Raw genomic sequence first — 25278 nt, 5'->3', positions numbered from 1 at the left:
CCCTTTTGGTTGCAACTTCCCTTTGGTGTATTTGCACTTTGCTTGATTAGATTTACTTGCAGTGCACATAACCAGAGAGCATCCTAACCTGAAGAGCAGCTAATGCTCCTCAGGAGATACTCCGTCACAGCACCTCGATGGACAATGGATAATGCTGTAGCTTTCATTTCTAACAGAGGAGGAAAAAAAAAAAGAAAGAAAAAAAAAACACTGCATAGCCTCCTGCAATAAACAAACAAAAATAATCACCTCATACAGCAATTTATTTTTTTCCCACTGACTCTGGGAGTCCATCAGCTGGGTTGGCTTGGCTGTTTCTCATCACCTAGCAGCAGCAGGGGCCAGGCCCCTTTGTCCTGAGGTGTCGGGATGAGGCTGCTCAGCAGGGCCCCCACGCTACCACCCCATGGTTTGTATCCCTTCTCACTCCTCTCAGGTTCTTTTTCCTCACCACCCTCATCCCTTTCCAATGCACAGCCCACATCTTCTCCTTGTTAGCCCTGGCTTTACTGTTTCTATACTCTATTTCCATTTATGGTATGGTTGCCCTGAAAATGTATCAGTTCTGTCATGCTAACAACTCCCTTTCATCTCGTTAGCTGTGTCCTGGGTCAAGGTGGGCCCTCCCCATATACAAAGCTCAAAGTTTGCTGTATGTAGCATCCTGTAATTCACCTGTTCGTATCGGTAGTGACACCTGCCACTGTTAGTGTCTGCTCGCACAGAGGAAACCACCAGAGGCATCCACCGCTGGGCTTGCCATGCCTGGGATGTAGTGGCAAACTGCTTGCCCAGAATATGCCAGGGGAACCAGGAGCACTAGCAGCTCAGGGCCTCATGTAGGATAACAGAAGGGCAGTGCTGGAGATCCCAGGTCAGAAGAAAACGAGGAGTGTTCGTTCAGCTTTCATGCAACACATTGAGTCACCATATTATTTTTTGCTGCTGAAATAAGGCCTGGTTCACTTCACAAATTAGCAGAATGCTTTAGGCTGGAGGGGATTTCTGGAAAACATCTGGGCCAACCCCTACTCAAGCAGGGCCGTTTTCAAGCAGAAACGTTTGCTTATGTTCCAAGGGTGCCTTCCATGTGCTTTTGTGCCCATTGCCTCTGGTCCCGTCCCTGGGCATCACTGAAAAGAGCCTGGCCCCGTCCTCTCAGCACCCTCCTTTCAGGCATTTATAGACACTGATGACACCCTCTGAGCCTCTTCTTCTCCAGGGTGAACTGTCCCAGTTCTCAGCCTCTCCTCATAGGAGAGATGCTCCAGTCCCTTAAGAAACATGTGACATTTGCTGTGTGGACCAGCAAAAAAAAATATATAGGACCAACTGCTATCATTCTCATTTAGGTCTCTAGACTGTATCTGTACCAAGTGCATGAAGGGTGCTGGAGAGCGAGTCATGATGGCCTGGCCAGCAGCAGGCCACTGTCTGCCCTTGCAGGCTGAAGCCAGCACCTCAGATGTTATGGCCTGTGCTGCAGTTCAATTAGAGCAAAGTCTAGCACAGATGCATGTGATACGGATAACCTCCACAAATCAGACCTCAGTGTCTTCACAGCCATACCCAAATTTTCATGTGGAGACAATATTTAGTTCATTCAAGAGGAATAGAAGCAAATTTGTTTGTAATTTGGACGAGAAGGAACCAAATCCTGGGCTGCTATTGGGAGCGTGCCAAGTGGCCAAAAAGGAACTGGCATCATAATGCAGTTAGACACCAACAGCAGAGGGAAAAGAAAGCATAGTACCTCTGGAAAGCAAAACACTGGATGGCAGATTAAAAGACAAAGTCCATTGAGAATGATGTCCTCCATGCACCCTCATATCATGCATGTCAGGGACAAGCAGAGAAGGATATTGGAAAAGAGTGGGATTTGTATTTATGAGGTACTAGGAAAATTCTGAAAGAGCTAATTTATCTGTGCCCTCTGCCTAAATCAAAATTGAAGCAGGATGGTAGGTATGAAAGCAAGGAAAAAAATTAACACATTTTAAAGTAAAGCTTGAGGGAACCATAATCTCTGATCCTATTCATTCCTCTGTACGAGGATGGATTTTGGATGAATGAATTCAGCTTATCAAATAACTTGTACTACTTTTTTTTCCTGACTACTATGTGCCAACTGCAAGTTTTAATTGTTCCCAGATCATTTTTACAAATGTTCAACAGAAATAATCCTTACAGAACCTTCCCAGCATTTTTTTTCATTCCTCATTTGTATCTGTACTTGAAATCTATAAATCAGATATTTGTTTCAAATTGCTTTATTGATAACTGTATAGTTATTTTTAAAAATATCTCACCTCCCTAAATTAAATACTTTGTCTAAATGTTTTACTACACCTACTTAGCACAAAACCACTTTGATTGTTTAAAGAAAGAGATTTACTTCTTATTAGAGTATCTTGTACCAGACTTTTTTCATTATTCTTTTGGACAGGAGTGTGGAAGATCAGCTGTCAGTGCTCAGTTCTTCCAAGCATTCAGCTTGCCCATTTTCAGGAGTGACATTCACTTTCTTCCAATGTGGAACCTTATTTACCATCCTGAGATTTAATCAAAACTATCTTCAGTGGTGAAGATCTATTAAGGCCAACTTTGGAGAACTCAGCTTTGCGAAACTGTACCATTTCCAAGCACATGGTGTACATACTGTTAGCAAAACCAATTTGACCTGAAAGCAGTTGGAAAGTAACTGAAATCACAGCAGAGAACAGCAGTCCAGTTAATCAGGCAGATATGGGATCCAAAATGAGGCAACATTGTGTTGGGAGCTTTTATGTTAATTTGTCATTTTTAAAATCCCCAGTAACAGTTTTTGGCTGGCTGTATAGCACTGTCAACAAATCTTTTAACCCACCCTCTTCTTCTCTGTCTCCACAAGTCTAGAACAGGTAACTGTCTACTTCTGTATTAGCCTTCCTGGAGAAACATTGCTTTTGTAGTTAGGTAGTATGTTCTGTCAGCTTTTAGAAGTGCTAAAACCCATCAAGGGCATTTTTTTTTGCTTTCCTTGCATATTTCCTAACTATCTTACACTACTGAAAGTTTAGTTCATTCTTGTCCGTTACTGGCTCAATTTTTATGACTCTCACAGAATGACGACACTAAATCCTCACATTTTTCAGATCATATTATTAAATTAATGTCCTGCAGATGGCTCCAATTAATCACCCAAAAAGCCCACAAAGCCCCACAGCTTCAGGTTACAACTCGTTACATTTGTAAAACACCCCGCTTCCAAAGAAGTTTACTTCCCTGTACAAAAAGCTTTAACTGCATTCCGTGGTTTTGAACTAGACATTCGTCCTTGGTATTTCTTATTTCTCTCATGAGAGAGAATTATCTCCGTTATTAATTTTTCCACATCTTGACCTATAAGCATTTTCAAACAAACATTAGTTAATAGTGTGAATGAGTTGCCCAAACCTTTACATGTAGCATTTATATTTGAAATATTAGTATTGTTGTGGTTTAGCCCGGCTGGCAGCCAAACACCACACAGCCATTCGCTCACCCTCCCCCCTCCCTCTCCGGGCAGCTCCTGCTGCATCCCTAGCCTGCTCGCTAGCAGGACAGAGCGAGAAGCTGAAAAGTCCTTGGCTTGGTGTAAGCGCTGCTCTACAACAATTAAAACATCAGCATGTTATCAGCGCTCTTCTCATTCTAATCCAAAACATAGCACCCTGCCAGCTACTAGGAGGAAAATTAACTCTGTCCTACCTGAAACCAGGACAGATATATAAAAGGCACTAAGGATCTTCAAGATTTGAGTTCCCTTTTCTCTAAATAATCACTAACTAGGCTATGTGAGTTTTAAAAAATATATTAGATCAGATTGGACATTAAGTTTGAGAGGAGTGACTCATCAAAAGTCAAATGTCAACTAGATGACAGAAAGGGCTTGTATAAGTGTTCACTGAAAACTTAGGAGTCTATCTTTCACTGCTCTCTAATGGGAGGCTGCAACTTAGCAACTTAATGATTATGCTGCAGAGGCTCAGCCAGAAAGGAGGATCCCCCCAAAATAATTAGTGCCCTAAACTTTTTTCTTGATATTACTCTAAGTTTACAATCACTAACAGAGATTGAAAGTAGCCAAGTTTAAGTCTTATCTGCATTTTTATCATCCGTGAAACACAAAGAACAATTTCATAAACATATAGTTTCAAAACACACTGGTAAAGTCCTATTACATGCTTAATCCAGAAACCATACATGGCGCAAGGATAAAACATAAAACAAACACCTCTAAAACCCAGTTATGCATATGGAAGTTTTAAAAATGTTGTGATGAAACATAAGGTGCCAGTCCTACAATATTAAAGCTCCTAAAGCTGGTAATTTCAAATAGAACAATTCAGGATTAGCTTCACGTTACAAAAAAACAAATCTGTCCTTGGTAACAGAAAAACAAACAAGCTTTTGTAATACAATCCACCCCATGAGACTTAGCTTTAGCTTCTACGTAACGTGGTTCATCCTCAACACAGAAACCATCCAGAACTGGTGACATATTGTCTGTAAGGTATATTAAATTCAACAGCTACTACAGCATCGATCAACCAACCAACTAATCTGAGAGCTGTCTGCTTATGCAACTGATACAAAGGCACTTCGTAATAGTGGGTTAAATTTCCTACTGGAAACATCAAAAAAAAAAAAGAAAGGAGAAACATTGATATGAATTCATCTCAAACCCATTTTACAGACACTTCTCCCCAACACTTGCAGGGAATGGATTCCTGTGGAAGTCTCAAATAGGACAGAAGTAAACTCTAGCATGCAAAGAGAAATCCAGAACCACATGTTCTTATCTAAAGACAAAACACCCAGGCTCAACTGAGCAAGGCTCCCAAAAGCGACAGAAGCCAAGCGTCCATAAGCAAAGTAATGGCAAAGGACTCACTACAAATGAAAAAACAAACAAACAAACAAACAAAACCAGCAAACACTGCACTTCATGTGCTTCCCCACCACCACCACCACAGTTCCAACGAAACTGGTATTGCAACTGAAGCTGACACATTCTGCATATTCCCCTCTCACGGTCATTCAGGCTTTCCTTTTTATATAAAAAATGCATGGAAAAAAACACAGTGGAAGTGATAGCAAAGTGCATCATCATTGTATTTTAAGTTCTGTAACACTGAAAAACGTTTTGGATTAATGCACATCGGCCTATGCAAGCATCACCCACCTCCCCCCTCCAAAAAAAAAAAAAAAGAATCATGGAAAAGAGCAAAACACTTTTTTTTTTGTAAAAAAAATTCTTAACTCCACATACAACTTAACTGTGAAGGCACATAGCCACACTGAGGCATCCTCTTCCTCTAGAAATGCTGAACTTCTTACTGTGTGAGAATTTCACAAAATATTTAAGCAGCACAAAAACATCTGCAGTTGCAGGGGTACTTGCCTCAAACAAAATGAACTGGAGGCCTGCCAACAGGTCTGTACTGCAAGCAGAACAGCTATACAGGATGCTTGAGAAGGAACCTCTCACCAGGATTCCACAAACACAGGAGTATCAAGCTGATCTCATTTTTCACATTAAGAAATACATTTCGAAATAAATTATGTCCCAGCATAAATTTCTGTGGGTAAATATAAATGTAATGGGTTTGATATCATCCTGCCTTTCTCCAGAATAGAGACTTGTTTCATTTTGGCTTTTTAAGACTGTTACCAGAAAAGATAGTTTTCCAACTAAATTGCAAGTGACAAGAAAAACAGAAAAGTGCTGCATGATTTTTGTTCAGGAATGTACAGAAAATGCATTTTAATCCACATCCGTCTAGTCCATGGATAGAGCTTGTTTTCTCAGTGCTGAGTCCATTTAATGCTTTTGAGGTCAATTCCATCCTGCACCATTTCCCAGAGAGGACTGTAAAGAAGAGAAAAATGAATGTTATCTAAATCTAAAATTCACTGGACGACAACATCAAAAACAATAACAGAATCACAGAATTGTCTAGGTTGGAAGAGACCTCCAAGATCACCGAGTCCAACCTCTGACCTAACACTAACAAGTCCTCCACTAAACCATATCACTAAGCTCTACATCTAAACGTCTCTCAAAGACCTCCAGGGATGGTGACTCAACCACTTCCCTGGGCAGCCCATTCCAATGCCTGACAACCCTTTCGGTAAAGAAGTTCTTCCTAATATCCAACCTAAACCTCCCCTGGTGCAACTTGAGCCCATTCCCCCTCGTCCTGTCACCAGGCACATGGGAGAACAGACCAACCCCCACCTCGCTACAGCCTCCTTTAAGGTACCTGTAGAGAGCGATAAGGTCACCCCGAGCCTCCTCTTCTCCAGGCTAAACAACCCCAGCTCCCTCAGCTGCTCCTCGTAAGACTTGTTCTCCAGACCCCTCACCAGCTTCATCGCCCTTCTCTGGACTCTCTCAAGCACCTCCATGTCCTTCTTGTAGCAAGGGGCCCAAACCTGAACACAGTACTCGAGGTGCGGCCTCACCAGAGCCGAGTACAGGGTGACAATCACTTCCCTAGTCCTGCTGGCCACACTGCCTCTTACACAAGCCAGGATGCTGTTGCCCTTCTTGGCCACCTGAGCACACTGCTGGCTCATACTCAGCCGACTCTCAACCAATACTCCCAGGTCCTTCTCTGCCAGGCAGCTTTCCAACCACTCATCTCCCAGCCTGTAGCACTGTTTGGGGTTGTGCCCCAGGTGCAGGACCCAGCACTTGGCCTTGTTGAACTTCACACAGTTGGCCTCAGCCCATCCGTCCAGCCTATCCAGATCCTCCTGCAGAGCCTTCCTACCCTCAAGCAGATCGACACACACACCTAACTTGGTGTCATCTGCAAACTTACTGAGGGTGTGTAAGTAACGAAACAGGCAATTTCATCAACTACACAAAAATTAAGAGATATCTATCTATTTATCTATCTTCCCCTTCTGGAGGTCAGTGAGCTTCACATGAGCAATCCCCTGTGCTGCCCTTGGACAAAATACAAAAGGGGAGAGGGCAGGTGCCTCAGCTCATTTCCTGCATTTTAGGCATAAAGTACATGTGCTTCCTAGAGACTCATATTTGATAATGGCCAGATAAATCAGGAATATTTCAGTGTCCCCAAAATAAAACAAAATACATAAACACAGTAATACCATCTCTAGCTTAGAAAATTCTAGGTACCACCCTATGTGCTTGCCCTACTCACCCTATTTCCTTGACAATGGCAGGATCTGGGAGAAAAATTGTTAAAACGTTTGTTTGCTTAAAAATTTTTTTGCTACTGTTAAGATCTGGCCCACTACGTACCCCAACAATACTACCTGCTTATATACAGGGACACTGACAGATTTTTAAAATAAACAATTACTTTCAACTAAATCCAATTTCTCAAATGATTATCATACCTACAAAATCTTTAAGTTCAATATGAGATGGCTCACCTCATTTCCCTAAGCCTCTTAACGTGCTGGATGCACTTCTGCACTGTATAATCTACTTCTTCTTCAGTAGTGAAACGACCAATGCCAAATCTAAAAGAAAAACATTAAGAACTGGAATAGTGTGCCTACAGATGGGTGAAACAAAACCACCGCCTACTTTCAGCAGAAAAGAAGCATATTTGGAAGCAACGGGGAAAACCACTCCACACACCTTATAGAGGAGTGAGCCAAGTCTTCATCTGTTCCAATTGCCCGCAAAACATAGGAAGGCTCCAGAGAAGCTGATGTGCAAGCACTAAGGAAAGGGAAGAAAGGCCAATTTCACGCTTCTATTCACGTGCGGATACTACATTTCACTAATCTCCAACAAAGAACACGTCATTTACAGACATTCAATATTACTGTGAATCTTTACAATAACCTATAGCAGGTTCCTCAGCCTTTTGGAAACTACTATTGAACATGAGGAAACAGGGGCAAGAAGAGTGGTATTTCTGCTGCTAAGGAAAAAGTACAGAAGGGGAATGCATTAGAAGGGAATGAGGGTAATAAGTTAGAAGCATGAGGAAAGAAGAGAGAGCATAGATAATGTTCTAAGAATTAATACAATGCCAAACAGAAGCAGTAGTATTGCAGACTGAAGTAGCTGAAGTGGAGGCTGTGAAAAGAAAACAAAAGCCAAGGCAGAAATAGCCAGAGACGATAACCTATAAACGGGCACATTAAAAAAGAAAAAAGGCTTCATAAATTGCTACCTGATTTGTATTGCTGTCAATGAAAACAGTGCACAGAGGAATACAGAACAAGATGATCTAGCTACATAAAGTCAGGAGACAAAACTTCCATCTCAAAGCAGTAGGAAAAACTGGTTACATGTTGTTACTCAATTTTCACAGGTAGCAACGTGCAGCACAAACCATAGGACTGCTTAAAAATGTGCACGAAGCAGAGCCTCAGAAGAGATTTAACATGACAGAAGCGTTGGGCTTCACAGTCATGTGAAAACTTGTTCTCTCTGTTCATAGTGCCAACACATTTCTAATTAAGATATGCATTTCTAACTGCTTTGTTCTCAAAGGTGAGGAAAGGAGGGCATCTTTACACTTCATTAACTTCATCATAAGCATGAAGATGGTCTTAGTAACAGAAATGTCATTGGTCATTCTTGTAGAGTCAACACAGCTCTGTAGGAATGCATTGAATTTTCTTTCTACTTTTCCATTAAACATTGGCACTATTAACTAGTTTAATTCAGATATGTGTCCAGACTCACTAGACTCTAGTTATGTGAAAACTTCACTTGTGTGAAATCCTGCTGAAGGACAGAAGCTGTAGTGGATCAAATGATGATAGCCTTTGGAATGAAAGTGTCACTGGCAGCTACGAGTCAAGGCTGCTCAGACCACAGTTAACAAATCTGCAAAGCTGGTAGATAGCAATTTCTGCTTTTTTGCTTTCAGGATGAATACATTTGACCTTCCTTTGCTATGTGCCACTTAAGAGAAACACCATCTCAGAATGCAGTCAATGCCAGGCTGACTCATCAACCAAACAAGAAAGTACAGGGCACAGTGGAGATCACTCCTTATTAGTAACTTTATTAGCAGACATTACTTTCTCTACAAGATACTGCTCTCCTTCCTACATATTCCACCTACCTTCCTGAAGATAGAGCCACATCTTTCAGAGCCATCAGAAGACTCTCCCCTTCCACATATGCAAAAGATAAGTTGATGCACCCTACATAAAAATAAATGAAATAGAAAAAAAGAGAATTCCCAGCAACAGAAATCTAGAGCAAATCTACACGGCAGTACTTGCACAGCATGTGGCTAATCTCCATTATTCAGGCATGGACGTTAACAACAAGGAGCCAGCTAATAGGGTCAGGATTCTGCTAATGTTACCTGGATAACGATGTTCTCTATCTCCATTCATAACCACATCAGGAACTTCACTCATTATTTTTGTAACCAGTCGCTCTGCCAATTGTGAGATTCGCTTATGGTCATACTAGCAAAGAAACCAGAAAAGAGAGGAAAAAAAAATCAACAGATCACTAATTCTAGCATGTCTGAGCTCACTCAAACTGCTCATGAGCAGCCATGAGTAGACGGAAGTAGCTGCATTTGGTTAGACTGGGGAAAGAACACATTTGAAACTTAAAGCTTTGAGTACTCTAGAGACTGTTAAAAGAGAATATTACCAGTTTGGTCCTAACTAGTTCAGTCTTCAAAAACATTAAAAATCATTCAGAAAGATCTATATATACAAACTGTCAAATTGTCTTTTGTAAACACGCCAAGCTATTTGTGCTTAAAGACAAGTTAGGCAATACAAAAAATGACTTATTTTGCAACACAAGAAAGGGCATCTACTATGGTAGAAGCGACTCTTACTTTCTTAGAAGCTCTCAAACTGTATTACATAAAAACACACACTCGCATATTACTGTGAACTCAACCATAATGTGACTTTACAACACACAACCTCCTAAATGAGAACTGCCCACGAGCATAACCTCATTCTAGACTAAAGACCAAGGTCACTTACACGAAAAAAGCAGTAAGGTATGGTATCAGCTCTAAGGTACAGAAATGGTCAGACACACACATGCAATGCATATTTATTTATAATTGCCTGGTCACATTCTCAAAAAAGCTTTAAAAAGAAACAAGGCATTCTCAAATATGACTTTTTTTTTTAATGTCAAAATTCTTAGAGACTAGAAAAAGATTCTAGATCTGAGGCTCCTGTAGAATTCAAAAAATCAGACTCTGTGAGCTCTCCCACCAGCAACAAGACTTCCATAACCACACAGCTCAGATAGAAGATCTCTGCCTGTCTCCCAGGAAAAACCTCCATTTGATTTGTACAGATGTCCTGGCCTATGTATACCACTGGCAGTATTTAAATGTTTTTTACGTTCCAGCTGTGAGGAACGCATTGGTGCATAAACAGGTACAGCAGCATGCAGAGCCTTAAACACCAGGTCTAGCAAATAAACTTTACTGACCAAGAAAACACCGTAACATTACTAGTTGCAAAGCTGCAGTAAACTTGAACATACATACATTTAACAGAATCACAAAATCATAGAATGGTTTGGATTGGATTGGAATGGTTTGGAAGGGACCTTTAAAGATCATCCAGTCCAATAGATAATGCACTGGAATAGTGGATTAGAAAATCTCATTGTTTCAATATACGTTACATAAGCATGATTTGCTCAGCTTCAGAGAGGCTGCTAATACATTGGGGCAGGACAGAGAGACAAGCGCAAGCACTTAAAGCTGTATTTCACTAAAACGGCTGACTATAAATCTGTTGTAAAACAAGATTCAAACCACTTCAAGAAAAAAGGAATTTAAGAAAGCTGAAAAATTAACTTCCAGTTACACCTGAAGATCCCAAAACTTTTACTTAATGTTATAATAAGATAATCAAATTTAGTTCACACAGAAGGACACAAAAAGACCTAAGGAACCTAAGATCCAGCTGGCCCTGTTATATTATTTTCTGTCATCCAGGTCAAACATGCTCTCCCACGTACCTCCATCTCTTGCTGTGCCACTTCACACGCTGCCCCAAGGCCCACTGCTAACGGAGTGGGCACAGTCCCAGATCGCAGTCCTCTCTCCTGGCCTCCCCCACTCTGCAGGGGTTCTAGTCTCACGCGCGGTCGACGGCGAACGTAGACAGCACCGACCCCTTCAAACAAGGAAAGCAGTTGGATTTATGCGGTATACATGCACAGTTCTGGAATTATGAAAAGGGACTCAAGATTTGGAAACATTCCTTGTTTCCACAGCAAACATGTATCTGGACACCTCACTGGAGAAAAAAGTAGTGAATGCATACAGAAGCATGGTATTTTCTAGAAAATGAGGTTTGTTCCCACCATTCATGTTCCTAGTAAGTCAGGCTCCCAGAGCTTCAGACATGGGAGAAGTTCAGTTTCTCCCAGCATACTTGAGCCACCTAAAGACTTGGTACTCCAGCCTCTAGCCCCCCAGTCTGTATGTTTATCAGTGGCACTGATCTCCAACGGGCAGATTGGATGAGGCAGTTTTTACAGCCACCTAATTTAACCCTCCAGTCTCCTCACCAAGAAACTCAATTTCCATGCCTTCATGTTCTTTGGCATATACCTAACCAGTGACTGTCACCACTGGAAGAATGGTTGCAACTTCTGGTCATAAGAAGTTGGGAAAATTTGTGTCTGTCACCTGTCCAAAGTTAGTGTTTGAAAACATAATGCTTGTCCAGAGTTATGTCTTCAGCTCTACATATTGAAAAAATAAGAAATCATTTTGCCTTTTGTTTCTGAATAGCACATAGAACACAGCAAAGCTGATTTCTGTCTTTCTACATTAAGTGTTATAAACTAAATGGACTGCAATGGTGATAATAGCTAAACTTTTAGTATTTGAGTCAGATACAAAACCCGTAGCTGGATTTTAAACCCCATTCTGCAGGGAAGGTGCACAAAAGGGGATGGGTAGGAAGAAGCAATTCAGAATAGAAGATGACCAAAATCACCAAGAATTTAAACTTTCCACTTAATCTTTTGATCTCCGTGTTGCAAGTTACACTTGGATTTAAATGTAGCCCTACAGCACTGTGATTTCATTTCAACCATTGCAGTATCAAAGCTGCTTCACACCATGCAGATGACTTCCGAAGAGCCACTCATCCTAATGCTGCCATCATTATAAGACACCATTTCTTCTTTCAACAAAGCCACCTCACAACGCATAAGCATGAGATCCACTTAACACAGCTGTCAGCCTTACAGCACTGCCTGAACTACTCCAAAGTCAGTCCACTACCCGTTCTGAACAATTTTCTACAGTTTAAGTAGCAACAGTCACTGTGACAGACAGGCTTGAGTGTACACCCTACGTAGTTACCTTCTAAGGCAAGCGTGAGAACTACAATTCTTTAGAAAAGCGCTTCAATAAATACCTTTGGGCCCATAAATTTTATGGCCACTGATGCTCATTAGATCAATTTTCATGTCGTTCACATCCATAGGAATTTTACCAATTGCTTGTGCAGCATCTGTGTGGAAGAAAACCTTACGTGCACGGCAGATCTCACCTGTAATAAAAACATAAAATTAAGAAAGAAAAACGCATCATCTCATCTAATTGTTATGATTCCAATAGCTCCAATAAAGCATCAGTTTATAGCACGGACTAATTCTGAGGTGACAAAGGAAGAAATGTGTATTTCACATCTCTTTTACAGTACGTCAAGCCGTTCTAGCTGGTGCCTAGCTAGGCACAGTTTTAGGTAGGTCAGCAGGTAACACTACAGTGAATTTCTTCAGTTGAATAGTTAAAAGGTCTTCTGAGAAGTGGGATTGTTTCCAAACCCACACCTATCAAAGCACAGCCCTGTTTAAGTATAAATGGCCAAACAGGACAACCAAGTTTCCCCAGATGACTCCACAGCTGGACAAAATTAAAATTTTCACCTTGATTCTTTTTCTTCTCAATGTCAGTCCAGTACAAGCTAGCCTTACTTTCATGCTCATTCTTGCCAAGTGTTTTTATGCCATTTGCTCTATTTTCCAAGTTTTACAATACTCAGCTCCAAAACCATTCTCAGAACACATGCTGATGTCCCACATCTGAACTGACTCAAGCCTGTTAATACACTAAGGGACAAAATTATGTAATGTTCACAGGCAGTGAACTTAAATATTCTCTATTCTTGTCATCAAAAAACTCGTAACTCATCTTCCACAGAATCAATACTTCGCACAGATGCATTCCAGACTTCTCTGCACAACAGATTTGTCCGCCTGCGGTCCAGCAAGAACAGCATTACTACTGCTAATATGAGGCCACAACCTTCATGAGGCTTACTCTGCAAGGCCCCAGTCCTGGCCTACTCAACTTGTTATCAACGCATTATCAGAACGCTGACATTTGAATGTGGGACAACTTTAATGGCCTTGAGAGCACAGGCACAGAATGAAAATAGAGTCCTCAAAGCTATAAACAGTTCACTGATGGTCAATTACTTGTCTATAGTGAAGAAATATAACCTTGAAGACTGGGAAAATGCTGCCTTGAGCACAATAAAGGTTAAAGAGGGGAAAAAAAAAAAACAGGCAGCAGTTAAGCAAGAGGAAAGACAGCTGCACAACAGGGCAGCTGCCACAGCCTGGCAAAACAACACCTGCCAGAATCACGCAGGGCAGGCACCAAGGCCTAAAAACTGCCTACAAACTCAAACATCTTATAAAAGGACATCTTTAATATGGAGCGGGGAGGATGTTTTGGGGTCACTGTCACAGAAGCTGTTATCACAAAATCAGAGTGGGATCCTGGGAGCTGCATAGAATCATAGAATAGCTTGGGTTGGAAGGGACCTTAAAGATCATCTAGTTCCAACCCCCCTGCCATAGCCAGGGATGCCATCCACTAGATCAGGTTGCTCAGGGCCCCATCCAGGCTGGCCTTGAACACCTCCAGGGATGGGGCACCCACAACCTCTCTGGGCAACCTGTTCCCATGCCTCACCACCCTCTGAGTAAAGAATTTCTTCCCTTCCTAACATCCAATCTAAATCTCCCCTCTTTCAGTTTAAAACCATTCCCCCTTGTCCTATCGTTATCTACACGAGTAAAGACTCCCTCTCCATCCTTTATATAAGAACCCTTTAGGTATTGAAAGGTCACAATGAGGTCTCCACTGAGCCTTCTCTTCTCCAGGCTGAACATCCCCAGCTCTTTCTTCATAAGAGAGGCGCTCCCGGCCCTCTGATCATGAATGATCATGATCATGACTGATCTGATCATGCATGGGGGCCACCTGCTCACCCTGCCTGCCACAAAGACCCTGCTTCTCCAGCTCTCCCGAACTGCTCTGAGGCTCTGTCCCTCCATCCGCCTGCCCACAGCCTGGATCAACCTCTCCCTGCCTCCTGCTCCAGAAATTGGCCTCTTCAGTGGTCTTTAGACCTGTAAGCCTGCTCAGGACTGTATAAGGCACTACTGGAGAGTGTGAGCAGGAGTGCCTAAGTGTGGTGCACACGCTCACCTCCCCCCAAATTCTACACATTTCTCCTAACACTTAAGGTGCCAAATAAAGCATTATTGCACATAAACCAAATTTGGCAACAGAACAGGTTGCCCAGAGAGGCTGTGAAGTCTCCATCCTTGGAGAAGTTCAACGGCTGCCTGGACATGGTTCTGTGTGACCTGCTCTGGGTGGCCCTGCTGGAGCAGGGCTGGCACCTCCTTACCTCCAACAGTCCCTGCCAGCCTCAAATGGTCTTGCATTCTGCAGTTATTACTGGGCAAGGGGTTATTCTGGGCAGCTATTTTTTCTTCCATTGTACGATTCAGAACAACACTGGAAACAACGCAGCCACTCTATTACAAGGCTATAATCATTACTGAATTTTATACTCATTCCCTTTTTAAAATATTTATTTGGAACAGCATATTATTTAATGCTTAACTATATTACATCTAACATTTTACATCAGTGTGACTCTGTAGCATTTTTCTGTGAAAAAAATAAGTAAAATGAAGCAGAAATGCCATTAGCCATCCTCTGGAAGCAAGCATCTACTTACCAATGTCTTGAATTGGCTGCTTCACTCCTATTTCATTATTGACAGTCATTACAGAAACCAAACTCGTGTCTGGCTGGAATGCAGCCTCCAACTCCTGATGAAATATTCAAGCAGACAGAAGCTATGACTAAAAGCAGAAGCAAAAGATTCTTGAAGCACACATCCCTTTTGCTAGCAAGTCTTAACCAGCCCCCTAACTAGCACAGTCAACAATCCCTGTGGCTTCTGACGAACAGTCTGACGAACAGTCCTGGTAACTGTCAAACATGTTCGACTAATCCACACGAACATGGAATGCTTGCAGGAAGAGCAGCGTGACCAACTGCATTTCTGCATATCCTAACCGTGGTATGCACAGAGCCGCCTGACACGATCAAGTCAGCAAAGATTTTTGCTACGTGTCCTCTTTATTCTACTTTTTTAAAAGAATTAAACACCCACAAGCCATCTTAACCCACATCTAGACAAAGTAAGGCTGACTACAAAGGAACTGTACCATATACACAAAAGCACCACACAAAGGAGGAGTCTGCCAGCGAAGTTCTTACAGAACTTAATTAACACTTCTGTGCCTGCCAGCCTGATTACAGGACCCAACTGATGAAATAAGCGTACACACTTCTAAATCCCAGGACCGCAGCCCTTACACCCAGAAGGGTCAATTGATGGACAGAAACCAGACGGGAGCATCGCACTCATTGTGTCTGATGCCTTGAGCAGCTCAGGTCACGAAATTTCACCACTAACTCTTTTATCAAAGCCCACTCTACAACAGCCACCCACAGGCTCTCCATAGGGTATGTGACAGTTCTTCCTACATGGACACAACTGCCAGCAGGTTGGGATGAGGGATGGACTCTGGTTGAGAAACATCTAGAGCACACAACAGAACAGAAAATCCTGCTACAGCCATCACACATTTGACTGTGACTCTCCTTCTACGGTGTGGTATTTATCATCCTTTCTCTCTTTATTATTAAGGGGACACAAGGCCTTCTTCAGCACCAGTTTGAAGCAAAAAGCTCTTCTATTTTCACCATCTGTCAGTAAATAACCTACCTTCAAATCTATCAGGCCATTTTTTTGAACAGGGAGATACGTGACACGAAAACCTTCTGCCTCTAAGGAGCGGCAAGAATCCAACACACACTTGTGCTCTGTTTGCGTAGTAATGATGTGCTTATTTCTGGATTTATAGAATCTTGCAACACCCTGTCAGGCACAATACACAAACAAGAAATTCGCTGTTACAACACCAAAGAGAGCAAGCTTTATATAAAATGCACAAAACCAAGAAATTACTATTTAGATATTATAAAAATAATGCAATCTTCACTGTGAAATGCACCGAGCTGTAATTCATGCTAGCTGCTTCCATGAGTACTCGCTGCACAAAAGCATCTCACTTCAAAAAAAAGCCTGTGAAAATGTTAATAGATATAAATTCTAGACATTGCTTGTTAACAGAAGCACTTTTCAAAAACTTGTTATGAGTCATACATAATGAGACGTCTGAACAACCACAGACTCTAGATTAAAGGTTAAAACACAAACTAGTCTTAGCAAAGAAAAGTTTGCAATCACCACCACTGTTTTGTTGTAAAGATTTAAATTATGTAAACAGAAGAACTGTACATGGTGCACAGAAGTTAAGCATATGTTTTACCTCCATGTAAAATAAAATCAAATAAAAAAAAAGCCACACAAACTAATTTTGTTCAGACTCAATGGAAATGCATTTTAAATCAGCATCACAAAGGAAAACTAAACCCAAAGAATTTTAGGGAATCATTAGGCCAATAGTGGAACACTGAGGTGCTTTTTCACCACAGAACAGCCCCTAACCCCAAGAAGAAACCAAAACATTGAGTATTATATGCTGTCCTCAAAACCATGTCCTGGGTACAGCCTGACCCTCCCCTGTTGCAGCTCCATGCTGCTCTCTTGGGTCCTGTCGCTGTCCCCAGGGAGCAGAGCTCAGCGCCTGCCCCTCCGCTCCCCTTGGGAGGAAACTGCAGCCTCCTCCTCTCTGGGCTGAACAAACCAAGGGGCCTCAGCTGCTCCTCATACGTTTTGCCCTCTACACCCTTCACCATCTTTGTAGCCCTCCTTTGGACACTCTCTGACAGTTTTAAATCTTTCTTACACTGTGGCACCCAAAACTGCACACAGTACTCGAGGTGAGGCCGCACCAGCGCAGAGCAGAGCGGGACAATCACCTCCCACTATTGGCTAGCAATGCTGTGCTTGATGCATGCCAGGATACGGTTGGCCCTCCTGACTGCCAGGCCACATTGCTGACTCATGTTCAGCTTGCTGTCGACCACAACCCCCAGGTCCCTTTCTGCGCGGCTGCTCTCCAGCATCTCGTCCCCCAGTTTGTACATATAGCCAGGGTTGCCCCTTCCCAGGTGCAGAATCCGGCACTTGCTCGTGTTAAACTTCATACTGTTGGTGATTGCTCAGCTCTCTAATTTGTCCAGATCTCTGTGCAAGGTCTCATCACCCTAGACGGAGTCAACAGCTCCACTCAATTTGGTATCATCTGCAAACTTGCTCAAAAAACCTTCAAGTCCTTCATCCAAATAGTTTATGAAAACATTGAAGAGGACTGGTTTAATTTGTTGAAAGATGTGCACAGTTCTTAACAGTATAGTTTTAACAAAATATGTATCAGCATAAACCGTTTACCTTAATTGCCATGTTATTTGATTCTGTAGCACCACTAGTAAAGATAATTTCTCTTGAATCAGCTCCTATTAAATCCGCAACTTGCTGTTGAAAAAGACATGCAAATTTGATTTGTTATTATAAAATTCAACGAATTCACCATACCACAACACAGTCAAAATGTTTTCAAGAACACACTTTAGAGCCTCAGAAGGGTCACAACTAGCATCTAACAAAGTTATGCTACAGATACAATAATCTCCATTGATACAAAATACACGAGAAGCTCATAATCATTACTAGCAATGGTATTAAGCATTAGTCTGTCATAAATGAACGTAAAAATTAAGTACACAAAGAAACAGTACACATTGCTTCCAAAATAAACAAAGACACATATCAAAGACCAGGAGTATGAGGAAATTAGTCCACTTACTGCAGCAGCACACTCATGACCCTCAGGAAACCCGAAATTCTGAGGCATCTTTGCTGAGGTATTGCTTTCTGCCAGTTCAAATTACCCTAATATCACTACTTTTCCTTTCGAACACCACCCTGCTGCGTGGAGGGCCACGACTCACCCGCCTGGCTTTCTCCACGGCGGCCTCGCTCTCCCAGCCGTAGGCGTGGGTCCGGGAGTGGGGGTTGCCGTAGTAGGCTGTCAGGTACGGCAGCATGCTGTCCAGGACCCTGGGATCCTGCAGGACACAAACCGCGCAGCTCAGGACCAAGGAGCAAACGCATTTCTTTCCCCTCTGCAGGCACACCCTCCCTCCTGCCCTAAACACGCTATCTGGCTTTATCTCAGGCTAGATCCCGAAATCTCACGGTTACCGCGCGTTATACACAACACATCCTGCGGCAAATACAAGTACCCTCCTGCACTTATGCTCAGTACTCTTGCACGTAACCTTGATCTGCACCCAGGTAATGACAGAAGAACGGGGATTTCTGAGAAAAAGCAGAAGGCGTTAAAAAGGATTAGAACAACCACGGCACGGGCCGCGGCCGGTTCCTCGCTGCCCCCCGGTGCGTCGCCCGGAGCCGAGGGAGGGCTGCGGCGCCCCGGCTGAACCCGCCCGGGATGCAGCGAGCCTGAAGCGGCGCCGATTTTTACCGACAGCCAGCAGCAAAAAGCGCCGGGAGAGCACTAAGCCAGGGAGGAAAGCCGGAACGGGGAGGGGACGGCGGTTCGGGGGGAGGAGGACGGGGCCGGCCTCGCAAGCCGGAGCGCCAGGGCCCGAGCACGCACCAGCGGGGTGGTTGCCTGGACGTCCATGTACAGCGGCCGCAGGGCGCCGTCGCCATCGCCGCTTGGCCCTGGGGAAGAGGGGGGGAGAGGCGGTGGCCGCCGTCAGGCGCCGGGGACGGGCCCGCGCCCCGCCCTCCCCCCCGCGGCCTCGGCCTTACCCGCTCCCGGTCCCGGTCCCGGCCGCGGCGCCGCCACCGAGAGCCGCCGGGGGCCGGGGACCGCCCGCAGGGCCGCCAGTCGCCGCCAGAGCAGCATGGCCGTGGGCTCCGGGCCGGGCTGCGCCGTGCCCCGCGGCGCCGCCCGCCCCTTCCGCCCACGTCCCGGCAGCGACGGAAGCGGAGAGCGGAGCGGGCGGCGGCGGCGAGGTACGGGCAGGGCCGCGGAGGCCGGGGTCGGGCCCGCCGGCGCCGTGAGGTGACTGCGGCGCGGGCGGGGGCGCGGCCCCGGCCGATCTCGGCCCGGGGGTGGGGGGCGAGGCGGGGCCGGGCCGGGCCGGGCGGGCGGCAGGAGCTGTCCCGGGCGGGGAGCGGGGCGCGGGGCTGCCGCTCACCCGGCGGTTCCCCGGAGCGCGAACGCTCACGGGGGCTCCCAGAGGAACGGGGCTGGGTGAGCAGAAGATTCACAAAATCTCGAAAAGGGAGGGAAAGCGTGCGGAGAAACAAAGAAAAATCCCAGCGCTTGTGGTTCAGCCAGTTCCCTGCGGCGCCCCAGAGCGTCCTGCTGGGGTGGTTTTCCCGTGCTGGGCAGCTGAGCTCCGCCACAACTCCCTCACTCCCCCTCCTCAGAAGGAGAGGAAGAAGAAAAGGAAAGAAACAACTCACGGGTTGAGATAAGGATAATTGAATTAAAGGAAAAATAATTATTAAGGAAAATTTATTAATAATTAAATAACTAAAGGGAAAGAAGAGAGAAAAAACAAAAAACAAGCAAAGGCCGTGTGGAAGTGCAGAGGAAAGAAATTCCTCTCTACTTCCCACCAACGAGCGATGCTTGACCACGTCCTTGCAGCAGGGCCTCAATGCATGTAGCCATTGTTTGGGAGGCCAGACGTTTTCACAACGGGAGCCCACCCCTGCCCTCTTCTTCCTTTTTCCACCTTTTATTGCTGAGTGTGACCCCATATGGCATGGAATATCCCTTTGGTTGGTTTAGGCCAGCTGCCCTGGTGACGTTCCTTCCTCACCTTGCCCACCCCCAGCCCGCTGGCTCTGGGGGTTAGCGGGAGTCCTGATGCGGTGCCAGCACTGCTCAGCAGCAGACACAACACTGGGGTGATACCAGGGCTGTTCCAGCTACAAGTGCAGAGCACAGCACTGTGTGGGCTGCTGCAGGGGAAGTTAGCTCCATCCCAGCCAGACCCAGTACACCTTCAGGGTCGATCGGCTCCATGGCTGCTGTCTGACTGGCCGGGGAGCCTCGCGGCCACCCTCTGGGAGCTGCTGGGGCCCAGCGGGGCCGAGGTCCCCTGTGGAGTACTGCTGGGTGGGTGAGGAAAGCAGCTGGAGTGCCTGCAAGGCCGATGATGCTGTCATTAGGCAAGGCTCTGAAACTCACGGATCTGGGAAGAGTACAGAAACGCTGTCCAGATGTGCAGGGACAGGATCAGGAAAGCCAAGGCACTGACAGAACTAAACTTGGCGAGGGATGCAAAGAGTAACAAGAAGGGGTTCTACGAGTACATTGGCTGCAAAGGAAAGAGTAGGGAGAGTGTAGCGCTTCTGACAAATGAAGATAGAGAGCAGGTAATAACAGATGAGGAGAAGGCAGAGGTACTTAACAACTTCTTTGCCTTGGTCTTCACTGGTGGTCAGGCTTCCCACATCACTCAAGTCCCCAAACCTCTAGGTGGGGGCTGGGGGAGCAGAGTCCCTCGCGCTGTAAGCGAAGAGCAAGTTTGGGACCTCCGGATGCAATTTAACAACTACAAGTCTATGGGGCCTGATGACATGCATCCCAGGGTCCTGAGGGAACTGGCTGATATAGCAACCAAGTCTCTCTCCATCATATCTGAAAAATCATGGCAGTCAAGTGAAGTCCCCGGTAACTGAAAAAAGGGAAACATCACTCCCATTTTTAAAAAGAGTAGAAAGGAAGACCTGGGGAACTACAGACTGGTGAGCCTCACCTCTGTGCCTGGGAAGATCGTGGAACAGATCCTCCTGGAAGCAATGTCAAGGCACACGCAGGACAAGGAGGTGTTCTGAGACAGCCAGCACAGCTTCACCAAGGGCAAATTGTGTCTGACCAATCTGGTGGCCTTCTAGGATGGAGTGGCTGAGTCAGCTGACAAGGGAAGACCAACCAGTGTCATCTACCTGGACTTGTGTAAGGCCTTTGGCACGGTCCCACGTGACATCCTGATCTCCAGATTGGAGTGATGTGGATTTGGTGGGTGGACCATTCAGTGGATAAGGAATTGGCTTGAAGGCCGTACCCAGAGAGCGGTGCTCAATGGCTCCATGTCCAGGTGGAAGCTGGTGACGAGCGGTGTCCCTCAGGGGTCTGTCCCTAGGACCGGTGCTGTTTAGTATCTTTATCAACGACATAGCCAGTGGGATCGAGTGCATGCTCAGCAAGTTTGCAGATGTCGCCAAGCTGAGTGGTGCGGTTGGTACCAAAGAAGGAAGAGATGGCATTCAAAGGGACCTGGGCGGGCTGGAGAAGGGGGCCCACGTGAACCGCATCAGGTTCAACAAGTCCAAGCGCAAGGTGCTGCACCTGGGCCGGGGCAATCCCAGACATGAGCACAGGCTGGGAGAAGAACTTGCTGAGAGCAGCCCTGCAGGGAGGGACGTGGGGGTTCTGGTGGACAAAAAGCTTGACATGAGCCAGCAGAAGGCCAACTGCATCCTGGGCTGCATCGACAGAGGGGTGGGCAGCAGGTGGAGGGAGGTGATTGTGCCCCTCTGCTCTGCCCTGATGAGGCCCCACTTGGAGTACTGCGTCCAGGTCTGGGGCCCCCAGCACAAAAAAAGACATAGACCTGTTAGAGCGAGTCCAGAGGAGGGCTACAAAGATGATCAGAGGGCTGGAGCACCTCTCCTATGAAGAAGGCTGAGAGAGCTGGGGCTGTTCAGCCTGGATAAGAGAAGGCTCCAGGGAGACCTAATCACAACCTTTTAGTACTTAAAGGGGTCTTATAAAAAGATGGAGAAGGACTCTTTACTTAGTTAGATAATGATAGGACAAGGGGGAATGATCTTAAACTAAAAGAGGGGAGATTTAGATTAGCGGTTAGGAGGAAATTCTTCACACTCAGAGGGTGGTGAGGCACTGGCACAGGCTGCCCAGAGAAGCTGTGGATGCCCCATCCCTGGAGGAGTTCAAGGCCAGGCTGGATTGGGCTTTGGCCAACCTGATCTAGTGGGTGGCATCCCTGCCCATGGCAGAGGGGTTGGATTTAGATGATCTTCAAGGTCCTTTCCAACCTGAGCCATTCTATGATTCCATGGCCTCACAGTTGCCGCTTTCCAGCCCAGTTTGGTTATAGAAGTGTGTTGGGCATGGCAGTAAATCCATCTGTGTTTTTTCTTGTGTGTGTGCTTTGTTTTCTAGATGCCTGTGACCGTGGGCCCGTACGGGCAATCACAGCCCAGCTGCTTTGACAGAGTAAAGATGGGTTTCATGATGGGCTTTGCCGTGGGCATGGCAGCAGGAGCGCTGTTTGGCACGTTTTCCTGCCTCAGGTATGCCACAGAAATGGCTCCCATGGACAGGGCACGACAGCCACAGCCAGGGAGAAATGTGTCCTGCTCTGGGCTGGGATGGGAGGCGCAGGTCTGGTTTTTATTTGTCACACAGATGAAACTTTGCCCGTGGATAAAGTTGGCGTGTTCTCAGCACCTGCTTCAAATGGAAGAAGTCTGGGATGGACAGGTACCACCCAGAACTGTGTACAAGTGGATCACAGTTGTGCAGGCCTTTCCCTGCCACTCGTGGTGGGGGTTGTTTTGGGAAGCACTGCTGGGCTGTCAAAATGCTGCTCCAAGAGGAGCTGGATGAATTCTCAGTGCAGATCCACATGTAGCCATGTCTTAGCTCTCAGGCTTGTCTGAGGAACTCTGCAGGCTCTCAGGTGTCTGTGCCGTGTTGGTTTGGGCGTCCTGCACCCATGCACAGACGCATTTACCTGGAGTCATGACTGCAAGAGCTGGTGGTTGTCATTGGCACAGCCGTGTTGTGCAATAGTCCACCTTCCCCTCACTATCCAGCATAACAGCATGGAGACACAAAATGCTCACTACTGCACTGTTTGCTCTTGTGCTGCTCACTGACTGGTTTTGGCACACTTCGTCCATTAAAGGGAATAAGTTCCTTAGTATTTTGCAGAACTCTTTGTGCTTGAGGATTTTTAATCTGTGATTAAACATGGCTGATGATTTGGTAGTGAGCTTAAAAAGGAGGAAAAGGCACAAAACCTGACCTGATATGGTTTAAAAAGTGTTCTGATCCTTCCCAGATACTGGAAGATATTTGTACATGGTACAACACTAGTAGAAAATACAGATTTTAGGTAGGAAGAAGCAGCAGTGGCAGTTCTGTCATTCTTGAATGATACAGCTACATTACTTCTACTGTACTGTTTTTTGGGGAAAATCTCCATGTCTTAAAAATTGAATGCATGAAATTCCTTACACACTACAGTCACTGCAGCACTTACAAGCCAAATATTACTGAAGTTTCCTGAGAAAAACTATTTTTTTGCATTGGTCCAACCTTAAGTAAATGTAAACTGGAGAACAGAAGTGTGTCTGAACACTTCCAGGCCTTTTGAATTTCTCTTGCATTAAAAATACCGTGTCAGTGGTAAGTAGGAAGTTAGTTTACAAAATGGTTTATAGTTCGATGGTATTAAAAATACCGCCACTGAAGCTCGAGGGGCTGATGATACACCAGTTAAGATCTCTTTATTCTCTAGCAAGTCAAATATTTGGACAGCACCAAGCATTTTTTCCCCCAAATTAAGTATGCTTGGGGTGCTGGCAGTCAAAGCTGCTCCTGCTCCCCTTGTTCCCAATATCTACGCACTCTTTGCAACCTGTCCCACAGCTGGAAGTGTATCCATATGTGGAGTCAGGGAAGGGAAGTGGTTGGTGGAGCTGGGGGGAAATACCTGTACGGTTTGGCTCGAGTGGGACCCAGATGCAGTTCACAGCACAACACTGCTGATCACTCTGCTGGTGACGTGGCAGGAGGTACAGCATCAAGCTGGTACCACTGCAGAAAATGCACGAGGAGTGTTGGGAAGAGCCACTGAAGTGCCCAAAGAAACCCTCTCCAGTTTTCTCTGTGGGGGGTCAGGCAGTTGGTCTCCTGGCAGAGCCTGGGGGCATTGCTTTATATTTAGCCTGAAGACAAGGTATTGGATTTGGGCTCTCACACAGCCCTTAGCTGGTTGTCCCAGAGGATTTATGCTGTTAATGTCTGTTATGTGTCAGGCTTCAGCTTTTACATAATTGTTGTGTTTTTCTTTATCTCAGGATTGGCATGAGAGGACGAGAGCTGATGGGTGGAGTTGGCAAAACAATGATGCAAAGTGGTGGGACGTTCGGGACGTTCATGGCTATAGGCATGGGAATCCGCTGCTAATCTGGAGCTTGGGTTTTTAACCTGAAGTGTCCCTGTCCAGCCATTCCTCCTCTGTACCATAATAAAGTCTTTAGATACCTGGAATTGAGTGCTCTTCGTGAAATTTTGAAGCACCATCCTCCTTGCCGTAGCATCCTTCTGCAGATGTGCTCTTTACTGAATTTCTGCTTTCCTCACTTCTCTTACTCCCATGACAATTGTCCATGGCAATGAGAATTGCTGCTTGGGCAGCTCGCATATGTGCCGCCGATCCATTTCATTTACGCCTTCCCCAGTCTGGGAGAGTTATTCTGTGGTTAATTCAGATCAACTGTCAGATTTTTCTATTGCAAAATTTTCTCTTATTGCATAAATAGTTGGAGTTGACCCTATGCCCGCGTTCCAGGTAACATGATCATCTCAAGCCTTGTCCTGGGGCAAATTCCCTTACAGAGAGCAATGAAACCCAGCCCCTGGCAGGGGTATTGAGCAAGTCCTTCTGCAGCTTGCTGAGGGCAAACTGCCATAGCTCAGACTCCTCCTTCCAGCCTGAAGCCGCAGAATTGCTGGAAGAAGCCAAGGCACAGCATGGAACAGCTGCAGGTACAGTCCTGCTACTGGATCTGGAAATCACGAACTGGTACAAACGGGCAAAAAGCTCCCGTCACCTGACAACTGAAGGTACTTTGTGAAAGTCACACAGCTGACTTTGACACAAGCCCTGGGAGATACCTAATCTGTCAGACCTTGAGCAACAT

The 25278-nt window shown here is 45.4% G+C and overlaps 2 protein-coding genes and 2 long non-coding RNA genes across 4 annotated transcripts; 3 read left to right on the top strand and 1 right to left on the bottom strand.

Annotated features, from left to right (window-relative positions):
• Window positions 1-606: 606 nt before the first annotated feature.
• On the top strand, window positions 607-14586 carry LOC121078823. Its single transcript, XR_005824759.1, has 3 exons — window positions 607-1044; window positions 9973-9978; window positions 14573-14586. It is a non-coding gene; the product is annotated as an uncharacterized LOC121078823 (long non-coding RNA).
• LOC121078822 lies at window positions 2275-4828 on the top strand. Its single transcript, XR_005824758.1, has 2 exons — window positions 2275-3467; window positions 3745-4828. It is a non-coding gene; the product is annotated as an uncharacterized LOC121078822 (long non-coding RNA).
• Window positions 4110-19249, bottom strand: NFS1 (NFS1 cysteine desulfurase). Its single transcript, XM_040575356.1, has 13 exons — window positions 19111-19249; window positions 18953-19020; window positions 18282-18398; window positions 17722-17805; window positions 16090-16242; window positions 15031-15124; window positions 12403-12537; window positions 10988-11145; window positions 9342-9447; window positions 9093-9174; window positions 7646-7729; window positions 7435-7524; window positions 4110-5893 (listed from the first exon to the last, which is right to left on the bottom strand). The coding sequence occupies exons 1-13, from the start codon at window positions 19205-19207 to the stop codon at window positions 5830-5832; spliced, it is 1332 nt and encodes a 443-aa protein (XP_040431290.1). The 5' UTR covers window positions 19208-19249; the 3' UTR covers window positions 4110-5829.
• Window positions 19164-24625, top strand: ROMO1 (reactive oxygen species modulator 1). Its single transcript, XM_040575357.1, has 3 exons — window positions 19164-19317; window positions 22508-22638; window positions 24433-24625. The coding sequence occupies exons 2-3, from the start codon at window positions 22508-22510 to the stop codon at window positions 24539-24541; spliced, it is 240 nt and encodes a 79-aa protein (XP_040431291.1). The 5' UTR covers window positions 19164-19317; the 3' UTR covers window positions 24542-24625.
• The last annotated feature ends 653 nt before the right edge of the window (window positions 24626-25278 follow it).

Source organism: Cygnus olor, chromosome 16, assembly GCF_009769625.2.
Source record: "Cygnus olor isolate bCygOlo1 chromosome 16, bCygOlo1.pri.v2, whole genome shotgun sequence".
NCBI classification, from domain to species: Eukaryota; Metazoa; Chordata; class Aves; order Anseriformes; family Anatidae; genus Cygnus; species Cygnus olor.
Note: the sequence above shows the minus strand (reverse complement) of the source record. Positions and strands in the feature narration are given on the sequence as shown.

Bases quoted from the DNA above. Each gene is read 5' to 3' on its own strand.
- NFS1 (XM_040575356.1), bottom strand. From the start codon at position 19,207: ATGCTGCTCTGGCGGCGACTGGCGGCCCTGCGGGCGGTCCCCGGCCCC. The intron at 17,806-18,281 runs GTGAGTCGTGGC...CTTTTTCAACAG, and splicing joins CCGTGGAGAAAGCCAGGCGG to CAAGTTGCGGATTTAATAGG. The intron at 12,538-15,030 runs GTAAGTAGATGC...TTTTTATTACAG, and splicing joins GCAGCCAATTCAAGACATTG to GTGAGATCTGCCGTGCACGT.
- ROMO1 (XM_040575357.1), top strand. From the start codon at position 22,508: ATGCCTGTGACCGTGGGCCCGTACGGGCAATCACAGCCCAGCTGCTTT. The intron at 22,639-24,432 runs GTATGCCACAGA...TCTTTATCTCAG, and splicing joins GGCACGTTTTCCTGCCTCAG to GATTGGCATGAGAGGACGAG.